We start from the raw sequence: 14,084 nt of genomic DNA, 5'->3' as shown, positions 1-14,084 counted from the left end.
GACTGACACGAACAGTCATGAATTAGATATGGAATGACTCAATGTGATCCGGGTTTGTAAAACTTTCTATCTATTGGGTATTGCCACATGATCTCTAGGATTTTTCTCACTAAGCTGAAGCTGAGAGATGTGATCAATCTGACTGGTAATAAACTATTTTTTAACTAAAGAGTTGAGTTGGTTCATATTTCTGCAACTCTGACAAAGTCAGCCAAAAGTACTTTGAAATCTGGGTATTTATGTATCCCATGAAGACTGATCTTATAAGAATAACAAATCATGCTCATGTGAGTGGAACTGATAGTTTTACTTTATGAATAATATGCCACAAACTATTGATTACAATGACCTTTTGACATGCAGACTGTCCTATTTAGAAAATATATATTAGCATTATCATTGAACTGTTTTTAATGAAAAAGTCAATGTATTTTAAGGATTTAAGTATAATTTTTGTTTTACTGTTATAGAGCAAGACATTTTGTCTTTCAAAACTTCAATTTTTCTGTACTATAGCTGACCAACATCCATGTTCAAGCAATTCTTTAGCATGCCCACAAATAATGAGCATGATTAGCTCAATTCTGAGAACTACACTGTTTAAACTATTTTTTTCCTAAATTTATTTTATACAAGGCATAGAAAGCATATAGACAAATACAGCTTTTCTCATATGTGTAGCCTGTTTTTTGGTTTGCTCGAAGTTCAGAAGATTTACCAGAATCACGGGCTCTCAGCACTCTTCTACAGGACTGAAGAGAACATCTTTAGCATTGACTCTCTCAATTTGTAATATTAATGTGAAGTTCAGTATTTTACTACAGAAATATTCTCAAACACTTAAAAATAGCTCTTTCAGTCAAATGACTAAGCTTTCATGTACTAAAACCATTCCACAAGTACTTCAGTTATTCCCATCCACTCTACACAATACTCAATTTTCCAGTGCAAAAAATGGAATTAAATGCCAGAAACAAAAAGCTCTTCCTACAGCACACAGGAGTCATTTTATGCACTGATGGACAGCTCTGAATTAAATAACCTTACCTAAAGAATGAGCAGTTTCTTTAGTCCAGACTCTTTATGTTACACAGTGATGCTAAACTCTTCCCAAATATTCTCGAGTGCCATCAAAGTTTTCTTCAGATGTTACTTACACAGTACTTAAAATCTCAAATTTAAAAGCTACTTTGCAGGTGAACAGATTTTGATTAAATAGCTTTAAAAATTTATTAATTCCTTTAGGAAAAATGTATCTAAACATCAATTACTATATTGTTGATATTCTTTTTCCTTTATTAAAAATATCAAGGTTAAAGGTAAACATCCATGGACTAACGTGTGTTTGTCTCAACTCTACCTTTACCAGAAGCTGCCAATCCAAAAGAAGAAATCTTCAGATTAGCCATGGTTTCTGTCAACTGACGTACCTAAAGATGGGATGAATATCAGCAAAAAGTAAACTACATGTGATAAAAAAAGTAAAAATCACTGCTTCAAGAGTTCTATGGGAAACACTACTAAAACCACCTTGTCTCTCCTACAGAAGTAGCTACAGTGCCTCTAAAATGAAAAAGAATATGGTAGAAGTTAATTTTGAGTACCACCCTGAAATAAAATTTACCAGGTGGTAGTTTGAAAATTAAAAAAAAAATTAAATTTAAAAACAATTTATGGAAAAAAAAGGCATGTATCAGACCTTTCTTCCAAATTTTGCTATGTATTTCTAATGACTCCAATGCAGTAAGTAGAACTGCAGGATCACTACTGTACACACTCTATTCTCTGTATGGAAGCTCTGGATCTTAATATTGGGCCAGGGATCCTATTATCACTTATGCCACCTTTTTTTCTTTTTACACTTTTCCAAATTTACTTATTTAAAGGCTTTCCACATACGCAAGAAAATACCGTGTTTCTTGTCCCATCTTTTTTCAGACCTACCCCTACAAAAAGATACCAGAACTAAACTATGTATCTAAAAGTTTCAAGGTATTCTACCAATATGACCTGCACAGAGGCTAAAAATTCATCCTGACAAAAAAACCGTTCTGATTGTCAATTAAAAGCCAGCAAGTAGAGACAGCATACTTTGTTTCACAAGTCAAAAGAAAACTATTGGTAATATAGTTTCAATTTATGACTTAAAAAAAAAAAAAAGATGTCTTTAAGAAAAATTCTTGTTTAAATTACGATCATTCCCCAGGTAATAGAAAGTACATGATTTTTCCTCTGCTGTTTTCTTAAAATTAGAAGTGCATTCATTTTAGCTGACACTTGAGAATTTTCTTGTTTGAATTTGAGCTTGTTGAAAGTGAAGTAATATTCTAATATATTATTTTTACCCTTTACATTCCCAGAATTATATTGGGTTTTCTTTAAGAATGCCACAATATTTATGGACAACTCACTTGCCATTTCTGTAGTGTTAAGTATTCTAATTTCCTACTAACAAATAAATACTATGTGTTAGATAGCTGAGTATATGAAGTTCCTCACAACAGCTAGAAACTAAACCATAACAAAAAACACACCTGTAACCAGAAAGTCAATAGATTGCTCCAGTTACAATAGTTTTTTAAATAAAAAAGGTATTAACTTCGATTTAAACTAAGTCATTCAAAAATCACATACATTTTTGGTAAAAACTATTGCTTACCAACACCATCTACCTAGAAATACATGCTTGATAATCCACACACATAGCTGCTAAACCTCCTTATTTCTTGTACTTGACAATTCTTAAGTGATAATAAATATCCATAAATACTTGCTTACATTTATTCCTTTAACTGAAAAAGAGAGAAAAAGTAGTTATGATTCTGTAAGAACTGCTGTCTTCCCACACTTTACATGGATATTCTTATAAACCACCTCAGCTTCATCCAAGAATTATAAAGTTCAGGGGGTGAATGACATGTTCCAGAAAGACACCCTGCTTTCTTAACTAGTGGTCTACAGCCCAGGCATTAAACCAAACCCTTCCCCTACCTGCACCATCTGTAGAAAAAGAAAAACAACAAAAACCTACTTTGGTCAAGAAATGAGGCAATGCTGGGACCATTTTTCAGGCTAGCAGCACAATTTAATAATCCATTGGGAAAAGCAGTAATGAGGTACTAGTCTTCAAAAGCACTGTCATACCTTTAATAATTTAAACAACATTCAGGGAAAGAAAAGGGAGAAGGCTGGGCAGTAAGTTTGAAGAAACTCATTTCAATATACGATGCTTCAACGACAAAGTCCTATTTAAAACCAGATGGTTTTAGTTTTATTCTCTCATGAACTAATTAGGGCCTTTGCCAAGACTAAACTGGACAACATTTATAGTACCAAAAAAATACCATGCATCTATGCACCACTTGACTATGCAGCTTATAAATTAATTTTCTAATTTTACAACAGAAAAATACCATATTTTATTCTAGAAAATCTTAATCTTTTATATTAATGCAACATGGAATTTTAAAGTGATTAGTAACCATAGTACAAGAATAAAGTGTTTTAACTCAGCTATATAAACTATGTCAGTAAAGTACTTTTTTCTTCTAAATACAGCAGTGCATTTACAAAGAAGTGCACTGACAAAAAGGCGTTCTTTTGTTTTTGAAATTTAAAATGGAGAGTATTTTATGTTTCACTTTGTATTATCCCTGTTTTTTTAAAAAAAGATGAAGACCATGATCACTTCTTTGACATAGATCTTCACTCCCTGTTCACAGAGGAAAAGATCTGTGCACTACAGTGTACTTTAAACGTTTTGCCTGTTACCTCGTTGGTCAAACAAGTTATCGCACAGACAAAGCAAAGTACGCAGCTCACCATCAACAAAACACACGAGAAAACATGGATGTTTACCTCCTACCTTGTGACTGAGGTAGTCTCACAGAAAAGATCTGTCAGCAAGACTATCTAAATAAATATTGGTAAAGGAAGCTAGAGACAAACCTCTATTTCTAGTATAAACACATTACAGAAGCAGACTGTGATAGTATTCGAAAAAGCAGTCAACATTATATTATAGGTCAGAGCTATACATGCCTTTGAAATTTTATGAACACTCTTGTTGGTTTAGAAAACAGTTAATCACAGAACTAAAATTAAGAGACTTATTAATCAGTTTATGATAAAGACTTATTCCTATGAGCTTTTCCTGATTCTTTCCTGACATATGATAGATAGAGTTCTGTACTGACCAATGTCCTTTGAGAGAGTGGCAGAATGCTAATTCAGCATTTGCACAGAGCAGGCCCAGAACCTGACTGCTGGCAAAACTACGCTTCCATTGCATTAGCTCTCTTAAGTCTAAAGAATCATTATGCTTAGTGTCTCTAGGTATCCAGATCAAGCTTTCCGAATAGAAGGGTTCACATGAAGTTTCCTCAAGCAGTAGAAATTCCTGCATTAGCCACAACTTGTTTACAAAATGTGTAATCAGACAACAACCACTATCCATTTGACCTAATTATACTTTTTCTTAATGTAAATAGTTTCCATTTTCAAGTCTTTCAGAAGACCTCACTACTGTTAAGATTTTTTAACTGTGCACTGATGCTGTGTGACCAGGTATCTGTGTCCAGGTACCTGGACAGTTACATAATTATTTCAGATTTCAATCAAACTGCATGTCTGAGGCCTGAATAATGAAACTATGTAACAGTTAAAGCAATAGCTTTGAGGAATGTAAACCAAGAACTCAAACTAGAGAAAACAATATATTAAATTTTATCTTAAAATAACAGAACAAATTGACAGAATAGAACTCAACATCAGTAAGTGCTCATAATGGAAACACTTCCTGAGGTTTAACAGCTGCGTTAGTACTTCTTGGTGTTTAGGAGTGAGTGATGTTTTTAAAGGCAGCACACCATATGGTATGCTTTCCTACCACTCTGACAGTGAAAATACAGTGACCAAGTATCAGTAGGAGAGCATAATATGTGAAGAAATACAGCTTCAAAAACACCAATCCCAGATGACAGCAGAGACTAAAAAAGAGTAAAATGCCAGTGGACTAAGCTCTGGAATGTACTCACAGAGAAAGGATTGTGTATGAGTGTATTTTCAAAATTTATATTTTTTTGATTCATAATGCGAATCTGAAAAAAAACCCCAACCAAAAAAACCAACACCAGATCACAAGCCAAAATCACCAGCCTAATACACTACCACTAACACTGAATTTCTGATGTAAATCCAGCCCACACAACACTGAATTCATTCTTTTGTGCCTGCTATTCAAAAAACTTCACTGACAATCAGTTTTAGACTCTTTTACAGTTGGGTAGCAATAAAAAAAATACTGAAAAAGCAATGGGATCCAAGTTAAAAGTTTCATCCTTAATCACTCAATTTGAACAATTAGTTATTGTTATTTGAACACTAACTACACACTAGCAACCTGCTGTATATAGTTTAAATATGTTTAAATTGTTCAAAAAATAAGCATACATTCTCTGCATAAAACCAAGCCCCACAGCCTGTTGCATCATGGACAAAAACACAACAGATTTTGCATTTTCTCTCTGTCAGTTCTGAAGTTACCTTATACTCATCTGCACCAATCCACTCTGGTTCTTTTCTCTTCTTCTTCCCCTTTTTATCTTTGGTGTGCTTACTACCAGAGGCCTGGTAAGACTGCAGATCCACTCGTGAATGAAACTGGTATCGGCCGCTTTCCACATCACAGTAGTAATAAATTCCAGTTGCTGGGTCATAATACAGTTGGTTTTCCTTTTTAAGAAATGAAGAACAATGTTATCATTATTTCAATAAATATATTGTTCAAAGAATCATCTGATTAATAAAGAACCACACTTGAATTTTGATAACGTGAAATAACTGTGGTGGCTTGATCCTCGATGGCTACCAGATGCTCATCCAACCACTGTCAATTCTCCTCCTCCACAAGGCTGGGAAACAAAGTAAGATGAAAAGCTCACGGAGGGCAAGCAAGATTCGACTTGGAAATAGCTAAAATACAGCTGGACAATAAGGATCAAATAAAAAACATCTCTCCCAGTCTCTCTTTTTTCACTGTTCAACTGTACCACTTCATCTGCAGCTCCTCTCCCTGTCTTCCCCCACCCAAGTGGTGCAGGGAAATGAGGAGTAGCTCCCCGTAGAGTGTTAGCTACTGCTTTCCCATTCTGGTCAGACAAAACAATTCCTCTCTAGGCCTGGGAATCAAGGAAACTTGATTGTCTCAGGCCCTGAGAAATGTACACAAAAGTGAGTTGTGGGGGAGCAAACTTGGGGTAAATGACTTCATTACCTGATGCTGTAATTGGAAGATTAACCCCCAATACGCAAATTGAACAAACTTATAAAAGTATAAAAACCCATGACCTGTAGTGCATTTTTTGGGTTTAGCCCCTGGGGGGCTTTGTCTGCCCTAAATGTACCTAAAGACCTTTCAATAAATATAACCACTTTTTGTTCCCTTCATTTTGTCTGGTCTCTGTTTTTAGGTAGACAAAAAAGGCACGATAAGGAGCTGCTTCTGTGTGGGATCATCCATGGACTGTACTATGAGTAGCTTCAGCATGGAACATATGGATTCATAGCTTCACGCAAGGACATTTCCTGTAATTCAGAAGACTTATGTACCAAGGAAAGGTATTTTGGATAATTCTGCCATAAACTGTAATCTGTAACCGCAAACATTTATGTATAACTAAATCCACAAACTATGTCAAAATCAATGGTATCCTTTAAGACCCTAAAAGTTAGGTCCAGAAGCATCCTGAAAACAGTTGTGTACCTCATGCATTTTTTACAGTTGAGTTGAACATAACACTGCAAAAAAACTCTGCTCTCAGTGCAGTACTGTGTATACTTACCTCTCCACAGAGTTGTACACATATACAAACACACCTCATACAACAAAAAGAAAACTTTCGCAAAAGCTATATGAAAATGTATAGCAAAAAGTAACAATTAAGAAATTCTGATCCCTCATCTTATCTCCTTCTAACACTTCTAAAAGAAGTGTTTTATTTCCTGTAGAATGAATCTACAGGACAGGTTACTATTTTTTACACAGTATTACTATTGTGCTGTTACTATTCAGGTAACAGCACAAACATTTTGTGTATTTTCTCTCAACAGTCTTTTCACTGGGCAGAAGCAACTGACTTACTTCAGGAAGACGTCCTTTTCTAAACAAGACATTTTTAAGCTCAAGCTTTTAGGTTTGAAAGAGTTACAGATGAGCTTTATAGCATAAAATTTGTACAATGCCAAGTAACTTAGAGATCTAGGAGACACCAAAAAGAACTGAATTAAAATCTAAATTTGTATCTTAGCCTGCTATCTTTGACTGAAATAATATAAAAACTGATTAACAAACTTTTAACACTATTCATCTTCAGTAACCTGTTTTTTAAAATTTAAGTTCAGCCTGGATCTTAGCTCTTTGCTCATATCAACTTTTACTAACAAAACTTAAGCAATAGACAAAAAATTCCAAGGATTTTGGAAATTATCCTTACTGAATTGTAGTAGAATCCAGTGCTATGATCATAATACAATCCCGTATTTTCATCATAAATAAATCCAGTTTGTGAAACAGCAGCCTCTGCAGCAGCTCTCAGGCTCTCTGCCAAAGAACCTTCTGGTACTAAAGTTTCTTCTGTCTCCTGGTAACAGAAAGAAAGAGAAGTGCTCTATGAAATTGGACTTTTTCAGAAGGAAAAAATCTGGCTGTAGTTTACTGGTAAACTAATGATTTCAACAGGACCAAGACTTCAGCCTGTGTCTTTCATTTTTCCCCAGGTTTACTCAAAAGTGACTCACATCAAAAATACACACAGGAAACATCTTTCAGAGCATTCCTAAGACAGATTTCTGCCCTTTGTTCCATTTCAGTTGTCAGATGCTAAGGCACAAACTCAGTTAAGTGAGTGACCTAAGAGAAGGCTGGAGAGCAGGGAAGAAAACCAACCCACCACAAAATAATAAGCCTCACCACCAGTGTTCTTCTCCTTATATCTTGTTTCCTTATGTCAATGGATAAAAAAATAAAAAGTACTATTTAAGAAAATCAGCATGGACATATTGGACATATTCTGCTGATAAAAAATATCCTGCTTCTAGGCTATGTAGTATACATATGCCTTTTTACAAAAACTCTCAAACTCCAAGACACAAATCTAAGAGGATGCTCCACGTGGAACATACTACAAAAAGAACTACTTTTGAAGTACAAGGATATTATCAGCACTAGCCCATCACAAAAAATAATTTTGTATATTTTGTATGTTTTGTATAAAGCCATTGGGACCTCAAGCACATCTTTTAGTGTATTAACAGAGTACTGATTTCAAAACTGGTAAAACTCCAGACAGCCCAAAAACCTGTGAATTCTGGACGAAATTCTCCTCTTTTCCATCTTCAATAGCTTTTGAGCTTAATGGAATATTAACAGCTGTCTCTGATTCTTCTGTGGAATTATGCTCAGTGCCTTCAGTCCCATGACTGAGCTGCACTGGTAGTTCGGAGGCACAATCTTGAGTATCAGTGTGATTGTAATAATTTTCATAGTAGTAATAGTCTGTGGGGAAGAGGGGGAAGAGAAAGAAAAGTTGAAGTTGCATAAATTAGCAAGGCAGTATTTTACTAATGCAGTTTAAGGGTGCCAAATCTTAAACTGGAAATTTATGCAAGTAAGTAATCTAATGAAAAATCAAGTATTAGGTAATGCCTCTACTTTGAATTTATTTTAATCCTACTGAACAAACAATGTCTTGTTTTAATATACTTGCTTGCAACATGAGATTTCTACGTAACAAATTACAATGGCATGAATCTGCTAGTCCATGCTACATTTTATCCTGAATTAATGCCTGCAATAAATAGGAAGTGGTCTGAAAGATAACTGTCACATTACTGAATTTAATTCAGCAAAGGTTACAGACTTGAAATGTACTCTATATTATAACATTTTCAAGCTAAGATATTGTTCTGTATCCCCATTTAAACAGTCACCACCCTTTCTACCTGCTTGTGACCACGCAGCACAGTCTTCTGTCTGTACTTCTACGCTAGTCGTATCTTTCTCCTTTCTATTATGGATTTCTTTAGTGAGTTCTTCTACCTGAAAGAAAAACTGCATGTTAAAAACACAATACTGCATTTTAGTGGTCTGCCATCTCAAAAAAGTCAGTCTATTCTGCATTCCATAATTCAAACAAAACATAATAGCATCCAAGGTGTTTCAAGTGATTTTGTTTGGCAGGAGACAATTTTGTATTTCAATGGTTGGCATAAAGAAACACATAATTTCTACTCACTAAGAAGCAGAGAAACTTAATCAAGGTTACTCCTAAATGTCCACCCAGTAAAGTTGGATTTCAAGCAATGATCGCTGCTCTGTAGTGATGACTGTGGCATTTATAAATCACAGAATATTCTGAGCTAGAGGGAACCCACCAGGATCATTAGGTCAACCCTTGGCCCTGCACAGGACATCCCCAAGCATCACACCATGTGCCTGAGAGCATTTTCCAAATGTTCCATGAGCTCTGTCAGGCTTGGTGCTGTGACCACTTCTCTGCAGAACCTCCTCCATTGCCCAAGCATCCCCGGTGTGAAGAACCTGTTTCTAATATCCAATCTAAAACGTTCCTGACATAACTCCAGGCTGTACCCTCGGGTTCTGCCAGAGAGGAGATCAGTGCTGCCCGTCTGCCGTCCCTCACAAGGAAGCTGTACACCACGATGAGGGTTCCCTTAAACTTCCCTCTTTTGCCATAAGCATTCACAGAGAAGTTGTGCCACTCTTCCTTTACTTCGCACTTCATTTAATAAACTTATTTTCCTCTGCTCCATGTAATTTTTTCCTTCGGAATGCAAATCTAACCCTGTGGTAGAAACGGCGTTACCATTCTCACCACCAAGCTCTAACTCAAGACCTCAAACCTGCTCTGACCGCACGGAGGCCAGGGGAACCTGGCGGGCTCCGGGAGCCGAGGGAACGCGTGGAACGGGCACGTCGGGTGGAGGGAACAATCGGACCGCGGGGCGAGTGGCACCCGGTCGGCCAGTGGCGGCCGCAGGGGTTCCGTGCCGCCCGGGTGGAAGGGTCGGAGGCCGCGGTATCCGGGGTGGGGGGCCCTACCTGCCTCCTGAGCGCCTCCGCGCCCTCCCGCTCCCGGCGGTACAGGCGTTGAGTGCGCCGCAGCCGCCGCCGCGCCCGCTCCAGCTGCGCGCGGCAGGCGCCCAGCTCCGCCTGCAACGCTGCCGCTGCCGCCGCCTCCTGTTCGCCCGGGTCCGCCCGGCTCCCGGCACCCGGCTCGGAGGCCATGGTCGCCCGCCTGCCCCTGCGCCGCCGCTCAGCGCCCGCCCTTCGCCCGCCCCGCAGCGCCCCCGCGGCCCCGCCCGCCGGCCCCGGCCATGGCCATGGCGCCCAGCGGGCGCAAGGGCAGGAAGCGGCGCGGGGGGCGCGCCGCCACCGCACCGAGAGCTGTCCCGCGCAACGCGCGAGGGTCGGTCCCGGGGGGCGGGAAAGCGGCGCGGGGCCCGGAAAGGGCGCGGGAGCAGCCGGAAGCGGCGCCCGCGACCGCGCGCATGCGCTCGGGAGAGAGCCGTGGCGGGGCGGGGCAGGGGTTCTCCGGGATGGACCGGCACCGGGAGCTGGGGCTGCCCGTGATGCTCGTGGTACATCGGCAGCGTCGGGGAGAAGCTGAAGGATGAGCAGCAAGCCCCAAAGGGCGAGGCGATCTCGGCGCCGGAACTGCTCGAAGTCTTACCGACCTCCACTGTCATTTACGCTTGGTCGTGCCAGGCAGTTTGCTGCTGGTGGTGAACAGTATGAAAAGCAATTCTAGTGCATACTTTCATGCAAAAATAGGGCACATTTTTGTATGAGCTTGTTTGTTTGTTTGTTCGTTTGTTTGTTTCTTTGTTTTAGAGTGGGGAAGGGGAAAGCTTCTTGAGACTTCCTTCCACAACAGTGTGGCAAACCCCACTATATCCACTGGCTAGAAATTGTGTCTGGAGATTGTTGCATTTGGAGCCATTTTAAATAGCATTCAGAGTCAGTTCTGAGAACTGCAGCACTTCAGCCCTGGATAAATTTCTGTTTCTGAGAATTCTAGAAGCAGCTGCAGAAGGTTCTCAGGCTTTCCCCCTGAGCCCCATCTTAATATCATAATTTTCAAAACTTAACCTCACAGGCTTCTTATATAAAGTGTGCTTTGTCTCTGATCCCCACGGTGCTTCTCAGTTTTTAATAAACTGTGTAATACACTCTGGTTTTGTGTCTTGCTGCAGAAATGAGAACTGTATCATAGTAAGTCATAGCCTAATAGCTTCTAGATCTAACAATAGTGAATGCGTTGCATACACTGACATTTACATCTGCTTTCAGGTATGTCCTGAACGATGCACCACCTTTACACTTCGGGTTTCACTCTAGGTTTCTTCAAGTAATATATTAATTTCATTCACATGTATATATTTTTTATATTTTTAATATATTACATTTCCAAAAACATAGTCCAAAGACACCTGAGTTTGAACACCATTGTACCTGGCAGTGCTAATTTTACAGGAATACTACTGTTCTCTGCAAAAACATGCAGTCATGCACCCTTAAGTGCTGTTCTGACCGGGAACTTCCAGAATCAAGTGCTTGATCTCTATAAGGTGGGCTACATGAGCAGGCAAGAAACAAATCTACTTCTGTCCATATCCTAACTTAAAGGAAATTGGAAAAAAATATATGTATTTTATCTTTTCTTGTAAAGTATTTTGTAAAAGGATGTAAAGCTCTACTGTGGACTGAAGATCCCAAGAGATAATAAAATAACAGAGTTTCAGACCTCAGTTTTTCTTCTCTGTAATTTCTCATTGAAAAAAATATGTCTCATTAGTTGAGAATTAGTGTATTGTCTCTATTAAAAAGTGTTATATTTTAGGTAATGGCTTTTGTTTGCATCAGGATGGTTGCACTTAATGTGTATAAATAAAAAAACATGAGCTGGAGGGAGATACTTCCTGAAGGAGCAGATTTCATTCACTGCCCTGTGTTAACTGTGGTAAGTTTAGGGGAAGATTAAAAGACTGGCCTTTGATCCAGAAGTTAAATATTCAATTGTAAAAATAATAGATGTTGCAGTTTAGGCAGTGAAAAGATGATGAAAAGTGATGCCAGCTCTCCAAACAGTGCCTATTCCTATAGGTTTGCAGTAGACAAGAACGGAGAGGGTGGTCCCTGCCACCAATCTGTCAGTGCCTCTGAACAAGCCACTTTCCTACCCATGCTCTTGGTGGGCCCTTGGTATGGACTGATGAACTGCTGTTGCCACCACCCTCTCTGTGCTCCTTGATCCTCTAGGTTCGGGTAGTTGTGCTTGGAAGTATAGGTGGCATCCCAATCCAGCTAGACAGAAACCAGATGCTTAGCTCCTGCACTGTCTGTATTAAAAGGAGGTGAAGACTTTGGTCACAGGGATATTTGCCAACAAAGAACAGAGGACTGTAGAATAAAGATTAAGTGACTTGTAGGAAGCAGGGAAACACTTTTGTTTGGCCAAAAGCATTATCTCCAGAAGACCTTTCCTCACCAAAAAGCTTTCACAAGCCCAGACCTGCATGAAAAAATGCCACAGTGCATGCTGCTTGCACAAGCAAAATTCAGGAGCCCAACTCTGTCAGAGAGGGGATGGAGGTGAAGCAGGGGCGAAGACACAGAGCTCTGCTACTGCCTGTTCTTCCCCTATACTGATGATATGCAGGAACAACCAAGAGTTGCAGGAACATGGGCCAGCCCAGCTTGCATGGCTCCAGGATTTCTCTGTTTTCTCATTCCCCTACCCCAGTGGAGGATGTGGTCCTTATCTATTTTTGCAGGTTTCTCCTTCTGAGGGGTGTGCAAAGAGGTGGGCGAGAGCTTGAAAACATCATTGCCATCACATCTTCAGGGCATTGGCCCATCTCTGAGATGGTAAAAGCTTCTATGAATATGATTACATATGTTCTATTGTAAAAATTAGCTTAAACATAGTAATTCCAAATTCTTTGAGATTTGTAAGGTCGGTGCTCATAGTCCTGTATTCTTGTGTCTTGTCTTCTCTTTCTCCATGTGAACCCTACAGTTCAGGTTTGGGGGTAAATCTCTGGCTGCTCTTTTCTGGTTTGAGGTTTCTTAGGAAATGTTGGTCATGGGCTTGGCAGATATATGTTTTGAGCCTTGCAATTACATGGAGATTCTGAAAAAGCTTTTCAGTTGGTGATAGCATGCCTTGAGAGATGGATTTTCACAGCAAAATCCTCAAGTATCTTCCGTAACTTAATGGTTCTTACACCAGCATCTCATGTTTGATGAGGCAATGACAAATTCAAAATTCAGTGCATCCTAACATCCTATTTAAAGTAATAGTAGCACTACTGTGCAAATCACAACCTACACATGTATCTTAAAGAGAAGTCAGCTACAGGGAAATGAAAACCAGTTGAAGTAGATCAAGCTGCAGATCTTTTCAGCAGGGAATCCAGATATTTTCTTCCCTGTTGACACTCTCCTTTCCATAAGGATGCACATTACTTGAAAAATAGATGTTTCCAAATTTGATCTAGGCTCTCTGGTGTGGTCCTAAGCTTTTTTAAGGTGAGAACATTGTCTAGAGCGGCACTTCTCAGAGAACAAGCTCTTTAGTACATCCACTGGAGTCACATTGTCTACCTCTTGCCATGGTGTGCTTTGAAGAAGGCAGATGGCCTGTGAGTGATTTAAAGGCTCCTTTGGTGTCATGTGGAGTCAAAACTACAGGAGAGCAGAATGTGTCAGGCCAGAGAACTTCATGCAGTTCCTCAGAACTTGGGCAGATCACTGGCTCAACTTTGCTTTGGTCTGGGGTCCCAGCAGCATCTTCTCAGAGTCATGAGGGGTATTTCTGCAGCAAAGCACCCCAGAACACTCATGTTTCCAAACAGAAGAAGTCAGTGACCTCTGTTCTGATAGGTACTGTGAGAAACAATTGTCACTTTGTAAAATTTTAAACGTTTAGTAAACGTTAACAAAATACAACAAAAGACTGAATAAGGAAAAAAAGGACAACGACCCTGGAAACGGCAACCAC

The 14,084-nt window shown here is 39.3% G+C and overlaps 1 protein-coding gene across 1 annotated transcript in view; it reads right to left on the bottom strand.

The window, feature by feature from the left end:
* Positions 1 to 14,084, bottom strand: part of AGGF1 (angiogenic factor with G-patch and FHA domains 1) — a 27,143-nt gene extending 13,059 nt beyond the window's left edge. Inside the window, 7 exon segments of the mRNA XM_086869224.1 lie at positions 1,361 to 1,390; positions 1,392 to 1,430; positions 5,545 to 5,733; positions 7,494 to 7,640; positions 8,358 to 8,554; positions 9,001 to 9,097; positions 10,121 to 14,084. Coding sequence (XP_086725350.1) covers positions 1,361 to 1,390; positions 1,392 to 1,430; positions 5,545 to 5,733; positions 7,494 to 7,640; positions 8,358 to 8,554; positions 9,001 to 9,097; positions 10,121 to 10,306 — 885 coding nt within the window. The 5' untranslated portion in view covers positions 10,307 to 14,084.

The sequence above is a fragment of the Cyanistes caeruleus genome, chromosome Z (assembly GCF_971803275.1).
Source record: "Cyanistes caeruleus chromosome Z, bCyaCae1.hap1.1, whole genome shotgun sequence".
NCBI classification, from domain to species: domain Eukaryota; kingdom Metazoa; phylum Chordata; class Aves; order Passeriformes; family Paridae; genus Cyanistes; species Cyanistes caeruleus.
The sequence above is the reverse complement of the archived record's forward strand: the minus strand, read 5'-3'. Positions and strand labels throughout refer to the sequence as shown.